The following is a 19625-nucleotide window of genomic DNA, read 5'->3' on the forward strand; positions in this document are numbered from 1 at the left end:
GTTATATCACGCAGTCATGTAGGTTAGGTTAGACTATCCCCGCCGGCAGGCGCGTATAGCAGGGAGGCCGCGCAGGGTCCGTCATGTGACTGGAGGCGGAGGCACCACACCCCCGTGGGGTGCAACGAGAAGGGGAAGGTCGGTGGTGGACGCGCCGCAGGTGCGGGCGGGCGGGCTGACGAAGCGAAAGGGAGGATGAGGAGGTAGGGAGCGTGGTTTACGAAGGGTGGCTGTCGAGAGGAGTTGGGGGGCGCCGCGGCGCCTCTCTTGCCTCGAGCGCAGTGCGACGTCGCGACGCGCCACGTGCGGTGGCAACACACACCGGGGGAGGTACAACGTACAAAAGTCACTTTCTTCCTTCCCATCGTGTATCGTCGCGCTCAACGCCGTTTTCATCCACACGCGTCTTTATCGTGCTATACCGGTCCAGTTCTTGATATTCCGAAAATTTCGTGTCCTATTACCGCAGGGTTCTGCTATCGTAGTGTTCACCGATTATATAAGGGGCCATCGTTCTAAGTAGCTCGGTGAGGGTGTGAGAGCGAGAAAGAGACACAAAGGGAGTGAGGTAAAGAGAGAGAAAGAAAGAGAGAGAGAGAAAGAAAAAGAAGAGAGAGAGGGAGTGAGAAAGAAGGGGAGAGGGAGGACGAAAAGAAGGAACGAGAAAGAGAGGAAAGGAGAGAGGCACGAGTCGAAGGACGGAGCAATATCGCACAAAAAAAGGCGAAAGGTATGGGGAGGGGAGGCGAGTAAAAGAGAGGGCAAGAAGGGGATCGAGAAGTCGATGAGAAAGAGAGGAAGACGCGGGTTGCATTTCGAATTAGCCTTTGCTAATCTAGCCGAGTATTAGGTTACCGGGCCTTGGATCGTGTTTGTGTGTAAGCGTGCGCGAGTGTGTATTCGAAAATAAGAGGACAACCGAGTCGACGATATTGCGTATTTTCGTCGACCTAGAGAATGTTTATTATTCGCGAGGAGGTCGAAAGCTTTGGAAACGCGACAATATCTTAACGACGCACATTACGTTCGGTGTCGCGTCGCGTCGCGCACGCTTGCTTCGCGTTTCGCGAATCGTCGACACGATGGATCCTTGCGAAGCCACTGATACGAGTGAAAAGAAGATGCGTTTATAATTTTTCTATCGTGTTTATGCGTTCTCAAACGTGAATCGAACGGCGTATTAATCGACGAGAACATCGCGAGTGCTTTTTCGAACGATCGTCCTCGTGACGTGTGACGTTGCACCATTTTCGCGCTCAAAAAAACGAACGGACTGCTTGTGACTCTGTGATTTTGAATTTTTTCGTTATCCGAGACTGATTTCGGTGTGGTTTGGACGTGAATAATCGAGCACTCGTCTTGAAAAACTTGTGGTAAGTACGTTTTTCGTTTTCTCTTTTAATTTTCCGTTATTTCGTTCTTTCGATACGTGACGAATAACGTTTAGGTTATCTTGCATCGTGTACAGGTTACGTGAATGCGTTTCATATTCAATTAAAAAGAATTAAATGTTATATTTATCTAATTAATCCTAGTGTATGACAGTTTTAAGAAATTTTAAATCAATTTTACGAGTATTTGTTCTTTTTTTCTTAAAATGTCTGTAATTTTAAATCGATAATAAGGGTATTTATCTACGTAATTTTTACTTCGTTTTTTACATTCAAATATCAGATTTATCGTTTCCTTTATTTTTTAAGATATTTAATATAGATATCTACGCGTTTAAAAAGTGAGATTTACTTTCATACTTCATAATTCATACTTTCTAATGCTGATCGTATCTAATTATAATCGTAATATCTACACAATATGTACAATGATATATACAACAAGTATGTATTGTTGAACTATTACTAATCGAAAGTAAGCATTAGTAAGCAAGCATTATAAGTAATATGATAATTAAACTGAAATTATAAATCTGAAATATGTCGATGTAAAATACGATAATAAATAATTCGAAGTGATGGAATGTATTCGTTGAACGCGATGACTAATCAGAAAATCATCGTGTACCGGAATGGCTCAGGTTATCTTTTCGTTTTGTGAAAGTGTTTACAATTAAAAGGCAGTTGTGCTACCTCGGGGAGTTGTATTTAACTTTGCTTAACTAAGTTCTCGATCCGTTGACGGAACGCCCGGGGGATTTGAAACGTCGACAGTGTAATTCACATTTTTTTCGCTGACTTTCGGTTTCCGTCTATTTCTTCGTAATTCTCTCGGTTATTCAATTTCTTTTATGATATTATTATTTTCGTTTATTTTTTTTTCGTTTATATTGTTTACAATTTTTCATCAAATCCATGATAAATATTTCTCGGAAAAATCTTTTGGAATATTCGTTTTGTTTGACGTCTTTTGCAACTTAGGTATCAAATATGGTCGTATAAGCAGAAGTTAGGTTAGGTTAGATTTTGATCTTGCATCGTTATATAGGAATAAATGCATCGTTATTAATACATTTGAAATATATTGTTACAAATAGTCGTTGCATTAGTTCCATTTTATTTTGTTTCGAAAATACGTTGTATGAAAAATGCTTTTGTGTAAATATTAAATTTTTTCGGCTAAAATTAGCGATATTTTCATTGGTTTTTTTTTTACAAAGATTTATTTTTCCGTGGTTCAATTTTATTTCGGTGCGTTAGATTTATCTGAAAATTGAATGCTTTGAATCGTGGTATGCACATTAATATTTGCTTATTTATTTCTGTGTAAACGAAATTACTTTTATTGTCCTTTGTAATATAGCGTATTAATAATGAATGAGTACAGAAATGAAAGCTGTGGAAATAATATAAAATTGCGCAATAGAGGAAATATGAAACAGAAGATAAACGGATTATGAAAATAAGATAATTATTTGATAAATGAAAAGTTTAGATTTATATAAGCAATTAGTAATGTAATAAGTATTAAGAATAGGATAATATGCGAAAATTATTTCAAAATTCATCATCAAGCGCACGGTATAAGAATATGATTTAATAAGATAATAATTAATATAATATTTTAATTATAAAGTTAAATTTAACAAAATGGTATAAAAGAAATCAGAAAAAATATTATCGTGTAAAATATTTTATATATCATCTAGTAGTGTTTTAAATCATACAATTCCTATATTATTATAATTTTTACAATTAGTAAATTTATAGAAATGTGTAACAAGAAGTATACTTTTTTTTTATAATTAGAAAATTTGTTTTTTGTTAATATTGCAGAATACATTGCACGTTGTCGAAACCACCGACGGAAGATGCCGCCGACCGATCGTCTTGGGACGTGAGTGAAAATTTCCATATCGACAAAGTGCCGATCAGCCACGGGTTTAGAGGGTCCACAACATTTTTACAATCACGGAGGACAGTAACAACAATATGTCTTACCTCGCTCTGGACTCCAACGCCTGGCAGGTAAGTGTTAAATTCAGTTTTTCACTTACATTTTCATCGAAATACAAATTCTGAACAAAAATAATGAAGCAATCGAAAATCTACTTCTATCATAATAATTTGGACATCGTATCAAATATAAAGCTAGACTAGATAGCCTAGGTAGATTAATTTTTTAATAATTTAATCACACAAAATAACTTGAAAAAGTCTTCTTGTATATTTTATAAAAAGATTATTTTTATTAAAATAAAATCTTACAAAGATTAAAAAGTTAGTTTTATAGATAATTTTTTTTAATAAAAATAATCTTTTTATAGAATATGTATAAAAAGTTTTAACCAACAAATGGTATATATTTTTTTTCGTTAATTCTATAGAGAGTTAACGGAATATTTTTCATCGGAGATTATTCCAATTTTTATTCACTGATTAGCTAATTGTTCCACTGTTAAATTGTTCTACTGGCACAGTCCCTACAATTATCTTTCCACAATAGGGAATAACTCGAACGATTCGAGTTGTTCAATTAATTCGGTTCTATCGACATGTGTTAACCCGTGCAAAAGTCAAGGGAAATGCTCGGCGAACTGTTGCGCACAAAAGTTGGTTCGAATGATATGTAAATGCAATTACATCGTGTAAATACTGTAGTTGTACGGCGAACAGAGGTAACACGGTGAAGCTGTGCCGTTTAATTCGCGGAAAGTGCAATAATTTAGATGGTAAATATTTGTTGACGAATAGATTGCTTTTATGGGCGTCGAGTTGTGCACTCGATGAATTCACGTTGTTCATTTTGCCACGCGCGTTAGGAATCATTGGCCTGTTGAAAATAGTAGTATAAAATGTCTAGAACGCGTATTCGCGAGTAATATTCAGTTATTGTACGATGGAATTGAGATCCAATGTTAAATAGCTCAGATAAGGGAGTTAAATGAGGCCTGTGTAATACGCTATTGTTGCGCGATAGAATTTGATGGAACTTGTAATACACGTAATTTCCTCAAACAATGTGGTTACAAACGGTAGATAAGTTATTCAATGTAGTTCGATACTAAGACGGTTTAGCCTAGATTTATCCGTGAAGTTTTATACATTATTCGATCCTTATTTGTGCAAAAATTCATCCTTTGAAAAAAATAAAACGCTAATTTAACATTTTCCATATTTTTGAAAAATATATTATTTCGACAATTTGCTCAAAAATATAATTTAATTACTTCACGGTTCTTTCTTAATTTAAAAAAAAAATCCATCAAGTAGTTGAAAAAGAACACGGCCTTGGTTTTAAGCCCAATCAAAATGTAACATTCGATTTCTTCGAAACGCAGACGGAACTCGAGAAAAACGGAAATAGGATTTTTGAGGTAATCGGTCGCGTGCCCCAATTTCGAGCTATTATCACGAACGAGAACTATCGCGTCGATAGTCGGTCGAAACCTCGGGCCTGTTACCTCGGGCATTCCTAATAAACGTGGCAGATCATCGGGGACAGATCAATCTTCTTCCGTGATCGCGCGATGATCATCGAGGTTCCTCCCCATTCATAAAGCAGCCAACCAGGCGTCAGATACGGATCGAGCAGCGGCTCCCTTTTCGCCGGTTAATTCTCCACCGTAGTTGCAGTCATTATCGAGGCAAATTAGCGACGCCTGATTCGCGTACCGACATTCTGTGTGCGATGAGGGGAACCAGTTTGCTCGATTACGCCTGCGTTAAGGCTGAAAAACGTTTTCAGACGTTCATTTATAAAACAGCATGCCTGACATTTCGTGACATTATGAGTTTAAGCGTTTTTTTTTTAGGAAATTAATTGGATAGGTTCGATTCAATAATTTCGAAAGGGAGGTTATTCTTTTATTTCTCGTGTTGGGAATTTTTAGTATTTATTTTTTTTATTGTAAATTCCATTTCACGGAGAAAATTTTAAATGGGTTGGAAGGGAGAGTTCGGAGTGGGACGTATCCGAATCACGCGGCATGGAATGTTAAAAAAAAAAGAGAGATCGCAATTTTAAAAATATTGAGAATCATTAGACGTTTATTTCGAAAGGAAGTTAATAGCGTTTTCTTTTCTTTTTTAATTACGTGGTATCGATATTTCTTTCTCTGTTACAAATCACTTGAAATTTAATTTATTCATTTGTTCCTCAACTATAATAATGATTTGTAACGAGAAGCAATTGTTCATTTCGTTTGAGTACACAACGCTGTTGGAATAATCTTATATAGGGAACCAGTTGGAAGTATTGAATCAGAGGTGGTCTCGAAAAATTAATCGCGCACGCCAGACTTTCGCTCGAAAAGAAACGTTCTCGTGGCGATAAAAAGTTAATAGGATCACGGTGGAAACGTAAAAAAGGTCGTTCGTGCGGTGAAAAACGTCGGTATATATTCGACACAGTATGGCGCGTATCAAGATTCCCCTTCAGTAGCCACGGAAATCACATAGCGACGGCAGGAAATGTAAGGCCTCGACCATGGCGGATAACGGAAACAAGTTTAGGCAGACTCGGTCCATATCGAATTATATTGTTAGAGAACTTCACTAGCTTTGCCTAGGCTTCACGTAAAAGACGATGGTTTTGATGTTGCAACTTCTCTTCCGGCTCAGAGGACGCGTATTTAGAATTCATCTCCCTTGAATTCATGAGCGATAAAGCACGAAACATCGTTTCGCACATGATAAAAATTTGATATTTCGAGTTTTACATTACATCCCTCGCGCGTTTATAAATTTCGATCGAGTCGTTGTTTGTCGTTGTTGCAAATTGCAAATTAAAAACGCAATTATATCGTTCGATACATTTCAACGAAATACGTATTTCATCTATCGAACATATAATTAAATTCGCGATCCGATTTACATTTACACGCACATCATCGACGAATTACGAATAATATATTTTAACGTAAAAATTAACGCGTGTACGTGTTCTTATTCACAAATTCCTCTTCATTTACCATTCACTTGAAAATGATGAGATCTCGATTGGAAAAATTGTCCCAAAAAAAAAGGAAAGAAAAGAAAGAAGAGGGAGAAGGACCAAGAGAGGGGAGGGGTTAAGAACAGTATTTGCACATTTTCCAATAAAGTATGATGCGTGCGCGTGGCAAAGGCGAGCATCGCCTCGTGTCTTTGCTTGAAATAACAGGGGTGCGCCGTACGTGGAATTAATACTCGGCTCCCACGTATCGTGGATTCGTGGTCCTTTATCGACCTTCCTCGGCTGTTTGTCCGTTCCACCGCGACTTCCACCAATCTTCCCCCGATCGGGCGGCCGGTAAACGATAGGAAAACCACGAAGGCAAGCACGGCTCGTCCTCACGAACAACATACGGCCAATATTTCATCTAGGTTGGTCGCACATGCGTGTACGAATGCACACGTGCGTGCACACGTACACGCATGTGCCCTCCCTCCCGGCCGGAATCAGAAGAGTTAAGAGGCTGGAACCGCGGTTTCGTGTCCCCCGCATATTTGTCTTCGCCATCCACTCGACTTTCGCGCTCGTGTTCGCGCGTTGAAACGATCGTCCTCGTGGGGAACTGGGTGCGTGCACTCGATTAAGTGAACAAGGACCGGTCGTGTTTTACGATTTCCCTAGAATCCCTTTGATGCCACGACAACCACCGATATAAATCGACCTCCCCCATTGTGGAAACTCGTGTAAACCCGCTTCAACTCGATTCGTTGAATTAATTGGAGGATTATTAAGTTTGGACGATGATGAATTTTATGATTATGAATATCGGCCGATATTTGTCGATATTTCGAAGGCCCGTTTAGCTTTTCTTCGCATCTCGAAAGAAGAAAAATCTCGAAGATGTTTATTTTACTACGGGAAATTAATTGGATAGGAAGAGGAGGAAAGGAAAACTGTTTGCCCTCGATTCGACGAGCATTGGACGCTTTTCGATTACTTCGATTATTTGTCTCTTCATCCTAATGCGTGATTCACTGCTTTGCATGGCGAACGACGCAGGAACAGTTGGTGGCTACATCAAAAACCGTGCACTTCAAAGTTGCTCGATCCGTGTAACAGCTCACCACCGAAGGAGAGGGTTGAGGGGTAGTAGGGTAGGGGTGGCTCGTTTGCGCGGAGGATAAGAAGGAAAAGGAAGGGCGAACGAAAAATAAATGATAGCCGAATTAGCGTAATCGTGTGATGGTTTCACGGGGGAGATCCTCGCGCATCGAACGGGTATCAACGAGGGACGAGAAATTGAATTTCGATTTCATTCTCCCCGTTTGACGTTTGCCGCCGCGCGGCCCCGGAGATTTGCGGATTGTAAAACTGTCAAAACTTTTTCCAACGATCTTTTTGAAAATCCTTTTAATACGAACTATTCGGTCTCTCGATTGAAATGATGTATCGAATATCGTATAATTTTTTAACATTATAGTAGTATACGATGTTCGAAGAATCGAGCAAATACGTAATTCGCTCTAATTAATTAATTTCCAAGGACATTCAAAATTTTCTCCGACTTTCATACGCAAATTGATGGATAAGATCGATAAACGTGCAGCGTATCAGGAGACTAACGGAATACGATTCGCTCAATTGTTATTTATTCTGTACGGGTTGAACGGAAGCAGAGGTAGGAGTCGTGGAAAGGGAGACATGTAGCGTAAACTAAGCTCCGCTTTGTTAGCGTTCAAACTTCGATGCGGAGCGAAACTGGAATTCTCTAAAATGTACGCGGCTGATGTTCAGTAATTATAGTTCCACGGGCGAGTCACGTACGCAGCATGCCGCAGCACGCAAAGGGTTGAATAAAAGATGATGAGCCGATGTTGGCCGAGCCACTGCGATGCCAAACATCCGTGATACCCCTCCCTGAAAACGTTGGTTAACCCAGTGACAATGCGGAGTGCCGAGGTCCATTGTCACACCCCCATCGGGCACAAAGGGCAGCGCCACTTTGTTCATGCGCGCTTATGTACACCGGCCATGTCACGGGACACACATTCCTCTATAATGCAGAAGGCAAATTCAGTTGAGCACAGCGTTTCAATTCTTCCGTCAGAGATAACTTTCATTGCTTTTCGCGCGCGGAATCGGCGGCGGCGAATCGTGCGAGGAATCGTACGAGCGAAACGAGGGGGAATAGAGAAAGAGGGAAATATATACGAGCACGAAAGAGAAACGGGATAAATCGTTTGGTGTTTAATCCTTTCTTCCGAATAAATATTTAATTATCGACGAATATAGGTGTTATATGGGGTTTCGCGGATTTAAACCGGTTAAATCGATCGTGGGGAATTTGTGAGAAAAATAGCGAGGGGGAAGGGGGAGAAGGTGTCACATATCTTCCGCAATAATAATTTTTCTCGACCGTTTTCATTTGGCACGGATGTCAGACGCGACGCGCCGTGATCAGTCAAGCGACGTCGGCTTGTGTTTTAGTCTTTAACCCGTTCTGCTTCCAGTAATTAAGACTCGAGCATAAAAAGAGAGAGAGAGAGACGAAGGGACAGAGGAGAAGGAGAGGAAGGCGAAGCGAAAGTAGTCGAAGAGGAACAGGGGGAGGGGGGAAGGAGAAATAGAAGAACGAGTGGGCGAGTGGTATAGGGTGGCTGGTGATAAAGGTGGAGCATTCGAAGTGAAAGAAGAAGAGCGAAAAAAAGGGAGAAGGTGAACGTTGAGGCGGTTGAGGGGGAGGGGGGATGTGGGTGGTGGGGTAGGGTTGGGTTGGGTTGTACGATGACATGCTCCTTTGTTCTGCCCTTTTGCGGAAGACACCGTAGCGAGTAGCATTTGCAAGCACAAAGAGAAATAATGACTAGTCCAGTGTTCAACTAATATTTGCTTCCAACTTTTCCAGGAGATTTTTTTTTTTTTTCTCCCCGAGAATGCTTCCCTTTGTCATTCGCGAGAGAGCCGGTAGACACGACGTTGACGACGCTGGCCCGGTTCGGCTTGTCAGAAAAGTGCTCCCCGACGCTCGTGGGGGGAGAGGATTATCCGCGTCGTTGCAGAAAAACCGGCCTTAAGATGGCTAGTCTCCGGCTGTCGTCTTATGTATCAACGGAAACAAAGGATCATACTTTTGCCGGCTCGTTGCTTGGCCCTGCTTCCTACTCTCTTTCTCTCTGTCTCCTCTCCGCCTTCCTCTCGCCACATCTGACAAACAGCACGTATTACACACCTGACTTCTTTCCTCGAGTTTGCGCTCGCCTTCTCTCTTGATCTTTTTTTTTTTCCCCTTCCTTCCATTTTATACGTCTCTCTTCTTACATACGTCTTTCGACGTCTCACGGGATTTAAGAGACTTTTCTCCGCGTGATTTGTCGCAATTCGTTTCCTTTTTTTTTCTTCTTTCATTCTCAGTCGCTGTTAATTTGCTTCAATTCATTGAAGCAACTTTGCCAACGCTTCAAGGATAATTCCTTAAGGGTTTAAGTAGGACGTCGTTCAAGACGTCGAAGATATTTTTCCCGGATGATTCTTTCGCACGTAGCTTTCTTCCTCGTTGTTGGGGGGAGAAAAAAAATTTGAAATATTATTTACATCTTTCGCCAGTGGCGAAACGGTGTGACGGTGAATATCGGAGGTTTTTCATAGTGCGGGCTCTGGCGCGGTGTGCGTCGGCGAGAGAAGGGTGACCATCGAATTCACCCTATATCTAGTTTAGTGGTCCTGGTTTTTCGAGGGTGGTAGTTGCTGGTCGCAATGGTGGTGGTGAAATCGAGTTAGCCAAATTAACCATGAAATAGACTCCCTCCGCCCTAGTGTCTGTCTATCTCGTCAGCCGTTCGTGTCGTTCGCATCGTTCCACGACCACTAACCAAAGCTAACCAGTCCCGCAGGGCTTTTTAGGGCCAGTGCACGCAAAATTGAAGTATCAGGTCTAAAGAAAACGTAGGAAACGTTCGTTGGTATCTCGAATAATTGGTGCTCGCTTTGACGACACGTCATCGGGATAGTAGCGTGCAAATTTTTTTTCTTTTCTTTCTTTTTCATTTCCATTCCATAAAGAAGGTTATAAACGATTATAAGTAGATGTAAATTTTTAGATATTATTATTTTTCCATCCGATATAATTTATGGAGGTGTTGCGTACATATGTTAATCGGATAATCGTCGAAAGGAAATTATCCAATTTTTATAATTTCCGTATTCTCTCGTTTTTATTTAAACAAGTTCAAGAGCCGAATGCACGTGGGGATAATTCCGGGGCCTTAAGCCTTTGCAAATTACTTCTCGAAGGAAAAAAAAAAAAGAAAACAAATGCACGGTGCATACCTAATTACCAACATCCTCCTCTTGTAACACGCATCATTCTTCCCAAGGGGATAATTTCATTTACTTAAACATCGATTATCTTTAATTATTTCTACGATTGTTAATTAGTCGAGAGTGGCAAACCACTTTATCGAAAAGAGGGAGAATGGGAGAAAAAAAAAAAAAATAAAAAAGAAAATAAAAGGGAAAGAATAGTTTCAACCTTTTCAACGCGGTTGAAAAACCCAAGTGAGCATCTCTCCGGCTTGATTCATGGGCACGATGATCCCATTGACAAATAAGAAGGACGCGGGTCGGCCTTTTTCTCATTAGCGGCACTTTGAACTAACCCGCCCACGTTATGACAAACTAGATTAATTTTCTGTCCAAAAGGGGCCGCCTTACCGATCGTTTGTTACGAAATTTCTGTCTGTCAGGAATCGCCGTGGCTGGTAATGGCAAAAAAAACTCGGCGTTTAACCGATCGTTGCCGCAAAGCAAAATTGATCCCGCGATTTAGAAAACGATTCGTCGTCGACGTTCGTTTTATTTTTCTCTACTTTTTTTTTTCTCTCTATTTTTTTCCCCTATTTTTTTTTTTTTTTAGGGGTAGTTTTTTTCGTCGTCCGTTGTAACATTTGTACACGATCTCAATCGAGTTTTCGTCGTTGAACGTGATTGTTTCGATTCGACACGGTGGGGCTTGTTAAAAAACTAAACGTAAATTCAACGACAGCGTTTCGAGATGACAATTTTCATTCTCGAATTACGGCTCGGTGTATCGAACATTCGTAATTGAGCCCTGGATAACCAACTGAGCTGCTCCCCCGCGCTTCGATTATATATATATACGTATAAAAGAGTCTCGCTTAGCTTGGTTATAAAAATATAATCGACATCGAGGGAGGGGAGAGGGAAGGGAATAACATCAAATATCAACCGGGACCGAATTACTTTCGATAAGAAATTTCATCAACGTATACACAGTTTTTTACGCGAATATATCCCCGCGTGGACAGTTAATTTTTCATATATCGAAACCCCCGATTGCCATACCCCGTCGCCTCGTCGTATAAACGCATGGTCAATAACAGAATCCTTCCGCGATCCAACACGAGAGTTGATTCGTGAAACGTGGATGTACGTTTTAAACGATCCCGTCTATTTCAACCTTCGATACACGCGCTCCATGTAACATTAATTAACTTCGTCCTCGATGTAAGTGTAACATGCGCGTATAAAAGAGGAGAGGAGGGGAGAGGAGAGGAGAGAATTCTATAGAGAGTGGGGAATATAGCGAGAATGGGTCCCCATAGCGATAATAAAGCGAGGTCAGGAACGTTTGTAGAAACGGGCGCCTGGTTGAGGAGGAGGGAGTTTTCATTGTAAAAATCGAGATCCGGTTAAAAATATTCAAAGGTGGGAGCGATGGCCGGAGTGGGGTTTATAACTCACGTCAGGCAGGTAATTAGCCGCTTTTGCCCAGCTGTAATGGACCCGCTAAGCCACTAAGCGAGACCCTTAACTTATTTAAATGAACTGGTAACCCATGTCCATGTCCAACGTGAGCCAGACACGAGGCAATATAGAAAAACCATTTATAAGGGCACTATTCCGGATGCCTAAGACGCGTCCTTTTCGTTTTGCTACACTTTCGACTACGCAGACGTCAGACGATCTATTTTTTCGTGTCGACAGGTATGCAACAACGTGTATACGAGTCGTCCCTATTTATTGCTCTTCTTTTATTTCCCTCTCCCGACTTGCGCTTAGATAATTCCACTTACTTCTCGGCTCAATCGAGTTAGAATGTTTAATTAATAATTAATGGATCGTGGTTAAGTTGAGTTAAAATTTTATCCCGTGAATTAAGAAATTATCGATATGTATCTTCTTAACCGAAAGAATTAATTCGTACACGTTTTTTTTTTTTCATTTTATCATTCATTCGATTGGAATTTTAATTTCGTGCGCGAAAATAAGAAGATACGGGGAAAGCACTCGATATCTTTGGTCCTTAAACGCGAGGAGTGCATTGATTTGTTTTCGATGGAATTTAGGGACGTGTCCAAAGGGCGAATATTGATTTTATGTTCGGCTGTAAAAGTGTGATTTGAATTTTGATTGCGGGCTGGGAGAGATCGCGTAACAGGATAGTGCACGCTTTGCCAGACACACAAGAGCCCTTCAACGAACGCTTACTCGACTAGAAAATTGAAGGAATACACGTTTTAAAGTGGTGAACTTGAAAACCTCCTGACCGAATAGGGTCTTGCGCTTGAAATAAAGAAATCTGCCTTCTCTTTTCGATTCGATATATTTTTATACATTTCTCATGCGATTAACCAACGTGTATTTCTTCAAGTCAGCAAAATTAATTTTTTTAACGGAAAGGATATTTCCTTTCGCGCACCTGTTGTATTGTTATTTCTTTTTTTATCTCGCGCATAATCTTGTATAAATTATGCAAATCGCAATTTCTTTCGTCGCGTTTAATTATAATGATATTAAATATGCGAGATGGTCGATTCATTTTTTCTTTCTTCTTTTTTTTTCTTCGTCTAATTTAATATTCAGAGCGTTTTGTTTTATGTCTTTTTAACGCGATGGAAAAAAGAAAGGACCGTCACGACGTAGGCGTTTTTCTAGGTGAATCATCATAGTTTGATTACGATCTTCAGCCGGGCATAATTCGATAATGATACGAGGGCACAGATTTTATCGTGGAAGCATGCTAATTTCGCTTTTGTTGTAACCCAAGATGCCTATAATCTGTGGGAACATAAAAATAGAGATTAAAATATCATCATAGATCTCTTTTATTAGTAGGGGAAACCGGGGCCCCTAGTTTCCTTTTGTCAACTCACACTTCGAAATGATACGGCATCTCTTCCTTTGGTAATTATCGTCAAATTATAACGAGCGTATCTTTTATGGAGGCCATAATCTTAAATAATTAATATATCGAACGAAGAAGTTAAAAAAAAAAAAAAGCATTTCAACAGCTCGTTTTTTTAATTAAAATAAAAATTTACGCTAGTAGAAAGTGTTAGATACAAAGTGTATTTCCTTTCCTTCTTAATTATTATTATTTTTTTCTTTAATTGAGCATTTCAATCATTTTACTCGACGTTAATATAACTAAGAGATAAGAGAAATAATCTGAATTTAGTAGGTCGAACGCAAGATTTATAACGCGATACCAATACTCGGGAAATATGTTGTAACAGAATATTATTCCACTTTATGTCATCGTCATAGGGGTAGATGAGAGTCACCATTCGTTACGATACCCAAGGCGTATTTCTGGTGCATCTGCATGCAAAGCTAATGCAAATAAACGCAACGCGTGTCCAAAACATCATTTCGCACAAGGATATCGTGTTTATAATGCACGAAACGTCTCAGTGCAATATCGTTAAACAAACTCGCGTCACGCGGTCCAATTGCTAATTAATGTTGTACCGTAACGTATAATTTAATATGTCGGTATATAACTTTTCATCGAATTGTTCTCATTCGCCTTATAATAATTTTCCGTATCGATATTTCATATTCATTTTCAATTTCGAACGTATACACCGTTCCCTATAACGCTTAGTTACAACGGCAATATACCTTTATTATTCCTTTATACACGTTTTGCTTTCGATAACAATTCTTTGATCCGGCTCGTTTTCATTTGCATACTGCCAGCCCCTTGCAAAATATCTTCACCGACATTATAATTGATATCGATCAATAAAGAAAAAAAAAAAAAGCAAAAGAAAAACTAATCCAACGAATGTGCATACATCTCTGAAAACGTTCAACCAATTTTCTCGTTGTTGCTCGTTCAACTTCTTGATTAAAATTTCAACGAGAAAGTTGATCGACCTAACCTGCATTCAGAAAAGAGGGGAAACAAGAAGACGAAAATCGGTATCGTTAAACAAACTCGTAACACGGACGGACAAGTCGTGTTAATGCGATCATTGGCGCGTTCGATCGGTGGCGCACCACCCATCTAACGAGATCCTTTTCGAACACTTCTTCACCCCATCCTGCCCCTCCGTTTTTTTTCCCAACGTGCCATCGTCCACCTTCCCTGTCTCCCAACCCTCTTACTCGCCTCCTTTTGCCTCTCTCTTAATATCTCGTGGCTCCAATTAGTTCTGAACGTCGGACCGTCCCGATTGTCCGTCTATCCCCGATGTCTGTCCATCCATTCTGTTCGTCTGTCCGTCCGTCCGTCCGTCTGTCGGTCGGCCGGTGTGCCGTTTGCACACCGGCGCGGCGCGTTGGTTGCTGCGTTCCTCTCCTCGCTCGTTGCCTCGGCTCGTTCGTATCCCTCAGCTTCATTAAGAAACGGTAATGCGTTTTGTTTCTCTTTTACGCCCCTCCCCCCTTCTTCTCTCTCTCTCTCTCTCTCTCTCCTCCACCGAAGGGGAACGAGCCAGGGACTCTTTTAATAATCCCGCAGCACGCTCAGAGATTTATTATTTTCGGGCTACGTTGCTGGATAAGTCCATACGGCTGATGCTTACCCTTTCTCTCGCTCCTCCTCTCCATCCGTCCCTTTGTCTCTCTCCAACACCAACCACGGCTCTCTCCTTTTCTTTTCTTTTTTTCTCCTTCTTTTCGCCGCTCCTCTTTCTTTTCTTTCTCCCGCATTCGCAACCGCGTCCGCCGTCCGTCCTTTCGCGAACTTCTGTACTGGGTGACCTAATAAAGAGCGTCCATTTGAATGAGCCGTGCGAGGGCCTTTGCGCGCGGACAGTTTCGTGCGCGATTCCTCCTCTTGTCGAGACGGAGGATGGGACGATCTCGCGAATCATTCGATTCTGGATAGATAGAGAGACGGACATCTTTGGGAGGTTCGTTTCTTTCTATCGTATCGATATATTTATATCGAGGGGAAAAGGTTGAACAAAATTGTAGCCTGTTATTTACGATTGTGCAAGTATCCGATGGTTATCGTTGATTTTATTTTATGGTTCGATTTATCTTTCGTGCGATGATCCAGGTAAATTCTTTCGATTTAGAAGTTGAATTATCCCTTGTGAATTTGAGAATTATAATTTTGTTAGGGGAAATCTCTCGGCGTATGGATCATCTTCGTTGAAATTGAACGATGTACGAATTCGTACATCGGTTTGGCGCCTCGACTATGGCGGTATTCGATCGAGAGCCAGAAGAGACTCTCCCACTCGTTTGGTTATAATTCTTGGGGGACGTGTATAAGCATATTCCGGTCCTTTGATTTAACGAGGTGTGGTGTCGGTTATGGTATAAACGGTACATCGGAGCGCCTATAAACCAAACGGGCGAGTCGGTAAATTAGGAACTGAGACCTCTCGCAGGAAGCCCCTAAAAATACAATTAACGAGTCGTTTAGCGGATATACCTGGCGTGGCTCGCTATTTCTCAAGATTGCCCGTGCGAAATGATGGTAACTGATTTTTCTATGGTATATTCCATCCGGTGCAAGACCAAAGATGTTCCATGAATTTGAGATACTAGAGCATTGGTCATCGACGATGAGATTTTAGTTGCCACATTTATTAACGATCTCTCGTAGTTGGAACAATTCGAGTTGTACGTGATTAATCGTATTTAAATAGGGAGTTTATGTCGATTGTTAAATTTAAAAACAGTGACTTAATCGTGATGCTCTCTTTCTTCGACGATCGAAAATTTTGAAAAATGTGGAGCGCCGCGTAGGAAAGGGACGGAGGGAGGATGGTCGATAATTCTCTCAACGACAGCATCGTCTCAGCAGTAAATTACGAGTCGCGTAGTTTTATATCGTGTCCATAGCGCGCCAACGAATATAATCCACGATAAATCACCGACAGAATCTGTAGCTTAATGAGTTTTTAGTGGCGTGGGTTTCATCGACCGTGATTCATTTTGTTTTTTAATCAATTCCTTAACGCTGCGCTTGGATTCTCCTCTAGAGAAGAAGATAGATATAGAAAGAGAGAAATATTTCGCCTCAAAATCTGCTCCAATATTCGATCGACTTATATTTTCATTAAAAAAATATCATCATCGTTCTAAGAAGAACGATTCCATGGTGTTTTACTGAAAACTAATTAAATATTGATCTCACGATATTTTCAACAATAATTATTCGATTGTATATCGCGGTATATATTTTATCCCCGGTATGAAACGTTTCGTAAATTAGATAATTAGCTTTACTTTACGGGGTAAAAAGATGAATTATTTATTTATGCGGTGGAATGGTAGAATGAAAATTCAACCGAGAATTATACATACATATATATATATATATATAAATCTGTACATATTGAACGTAATTAAATATTAAAATTCCTCGATAGATATTAATGCGATTTTAATGTTAATATCTCAATCGAATGTTTTTCGCCAATTTAAATTTTCCTCCCCGCGTTACCTCATTTACATTACATTGAATTCGCCGCGCTCTCGCCGCCTTGTTTTGTTGTTTTAAATCAATATGCATAAATCTCGTTGATATATTCGAACAGGGCAAACAAATCCCTTACGAGATTGAAATTTTCGTTAAAACACCGAGGAAAAGAATCTCTGGTTCCACAGGTTCGCTTTATTCCCTCGTATACGTATCGAAATGTTGCAATTCAAAAGCAAGCATAATCGCAACGAAAAACGGTGGAAATTTATCCATATTTATCCACAGCTTTAGTTGCTGCTTACAAATTCGACAGTTGTTCGAAAATATATATTTATCATGGCCGACAAAAGCGCGTAATATCGCTTCAGTAATCAAAACGGAAATACAACCCTTGTACAAAGAGGGAGAGAAACACTTTCCACGCGTTAGGAGCCGCGTATTGTGGCACAAAAGCAAAGGGGGTTGTTCCAAGACAGTGGAGTGGTAGAAATTCTGAAATTCAAAGTGGCGAGAAAAGGTTTGCGGTTCGGCAAACGATCAAATATTAAATCATCAAATACCTCGAGTATTACTAGCTTCCTTATTAACATTTATCGTGCTCGTACACACGCAGAGTGGGAAAGGAAAGGAAAGAGAGAAGGGTTGGTCGCGTCGCACGAAGAGTAAACGCGTGGAGAGAATTTATGTAACGGAGGGGGCGAGTAGAGGAACGGGAAGCATAGTTTCATGCGCATTATAAATACAAATAGGAGGATGGAAAGGAGGGGAGGGGAAAGGGTGGAAAGAGAAGAGAGGTCGAAGAAGGTGTCGGTGCTGAAGCCCTGCGGGATACGACCCCCGTGGCGAGCACACGACTCCCGAAACAGCCTCCGTTTGGGAATCCGCGCCTGCCCCGTCCGGCGAAGTCAACCTGTCGACCGTTTCTTTTCGAGTACCGGTGGCCGAAACTGGTGAGGAATGCCCTCCTCCCCTTCCTCGGAACGAGATTATGGGTCACGATATCGGCCAACTTCCGTCACACCAATCACTATTCTATAGTCCGATAATTTTTCCTTTTTCTTGCATTCTATTTCGATTCGCGTTAATTCGTTCGTAAATTTATATTCGATTTATCTACGATCTGGCGCAAGAGTAAATTTTCACGGTGATCGCGGTGAAAAATTTCCTGATATTTGGATGGAACGATAGGAACGAGGCTCGTAGTGATTGTTGGCCGCAATGATAAATAATTGCAATTAGCATGGGATTGTGTTTACGTCGAGCCATGTGCGAATACATTCCGCGTGATATTGAAATAGAATGGTACGAGATTCCTCCCCCTATCTCCCCCCTATATATGGATAAATAATTCCGTAAATTTGTCCAATCGTTACAATTGCTATCCACCATCTCCGTGAAAAGTATCGAGAGCCACCTTGACGGAAAGAGAAAAAGAGAGAGAGAGAGAGAAAGGGAATATTTCTCCTCCAGAAAAATCTGCTCGTCGTAAACTTGTTTTCACGGTTTGGAGCACGGTTCCACGGGTGCACGATGAAAGCAAGAAATGAGCGGGCGAACGCGGTTGGGATGGCTCGTCGAAAGACGGATCTATTAAGGCTGCGGCGGTTGGGGCCGTGCTACGGGGGGAGGTTAGACCTGTAATTAACCGGTAGCTCTTTTACTCGCGAGAGAGCGTAACAACTGGCCGTTTAACGGTCTACTTTTATTGGTCGCTTATTGGTTATTTTTGGGGGCCGTTCAGTGGCCCTGGGCGCCGACCGCCTCCGGCCGGCGTGCCACGTAACCGGAAGCCGGAAGTGGAGATCGGTTGTGGATAATGGAAAGTATCGTTTTGCACGCTGACACTTAATACTTAATACCCACGAGCTCTGGCTCTCCTCGATTCGAATATCGAATTTGGCAGAGTGATTACGGGCCGCGGGTTAATGGATCGCTCGCGTGCCGACGAGTTTTGCTCGCGACGATCATCCTCCGCCTCGCAGGGGGCGTGGAAACTCGTTCTCGCCTCTTCGTTTTTTCTCGCGAATTCCTCTTTTTCCTCTCTCCTTTGCAAACGAGCCTTTCACGAGCCCTCTCTCCCCCCCTGTTTAGAATAGTTAATTATTTTGATAGTGTGGATGTCGATTTTGCAAAGCAATCTTAAAAATCTGGAATGTATCTATCTAGATATTATTGGTAAATTGATAGAGATATCGTTTCCGTTTCGTAAAATTCATAATTCTTAGATTTGTCGTGGATATTCCAATTCCTTATTTTCTCCTTTATTTCTTTTTTTTTTTTTATGAACATACGAAAGATCGAACTTGATCGTTGGAGCGAATTTTAATCGAGTCTAGCCGTCAGAATTAATTTCTCGCGGAAATGCATAGCGATAAACGATCAACACCCGCGCGAAACGAAGCTAATAAAATCCATTAAATCCAGGGCCGAAGAAAATCCACCTAGACGCAAATTGGATCACCCGGCCTCGGCCCTCTCTTCATCGTTGTTAGTCTACCTACTTGGAGCCGCTGCGTTCTCTCTCCCGTATCGAGAGGGTGGGCGCAACAAAAGTGAAGCTTACAGTATCATGATTTTAGCTTCGCACGTGTCCAACGTGCCCGTTCTGTTT

At 41.0% G+C, this 19625-nt stretch overlaps 1 protein-coding gene across 6 annotated transcripts in view; it reads left to right on the forward strand.

Moving 5' to 3' along the window:
- Window positions 1-19625, forward strand: part of LOC107994245 (transcription factor AP-2-epsilon) — a 236105-nt gene that overhangs the window by 25284 nt on the left and 191196 nt on the right. For 4 of the 6 annotated variants that reach the window (XM_062071883.1, XM_062071888.1, XM_062071885.1 and 1 more), the window contains one exon: window positions 3228-3419. Coding sequence is in view for 2 of the 6 variants with exons in the window: in XM_062071891.1 (XP_061927875.1) it covers window positions 3384-3419 (36 nt within the window). In the remaining 4 variants the exon portion in view is untranslated. Of the gene's footprint in view, window positions 1-259; window positions 1374-3227; window positions 3420-19625 lie in introns of those variants that run through there. The other 2 variants (XM_062071886.1, XM_062071892.1) reach the window with 2 other exon arrangements.

The sequence above is a fragment of the Apis cerana genome, linkage group LG2 (assembly GCF_029169275.1).
Source record: "Apis cerana isolate GH-2021 linkage group LG2, AcerK_1.0, whole genome shotgun sequence".
NCBI classification, from domain to species: Eukaryota; Metazoa; Arthropoda; class Insecta; order Hymenoptera; family Apidae; genus Apis; species Apis cerana.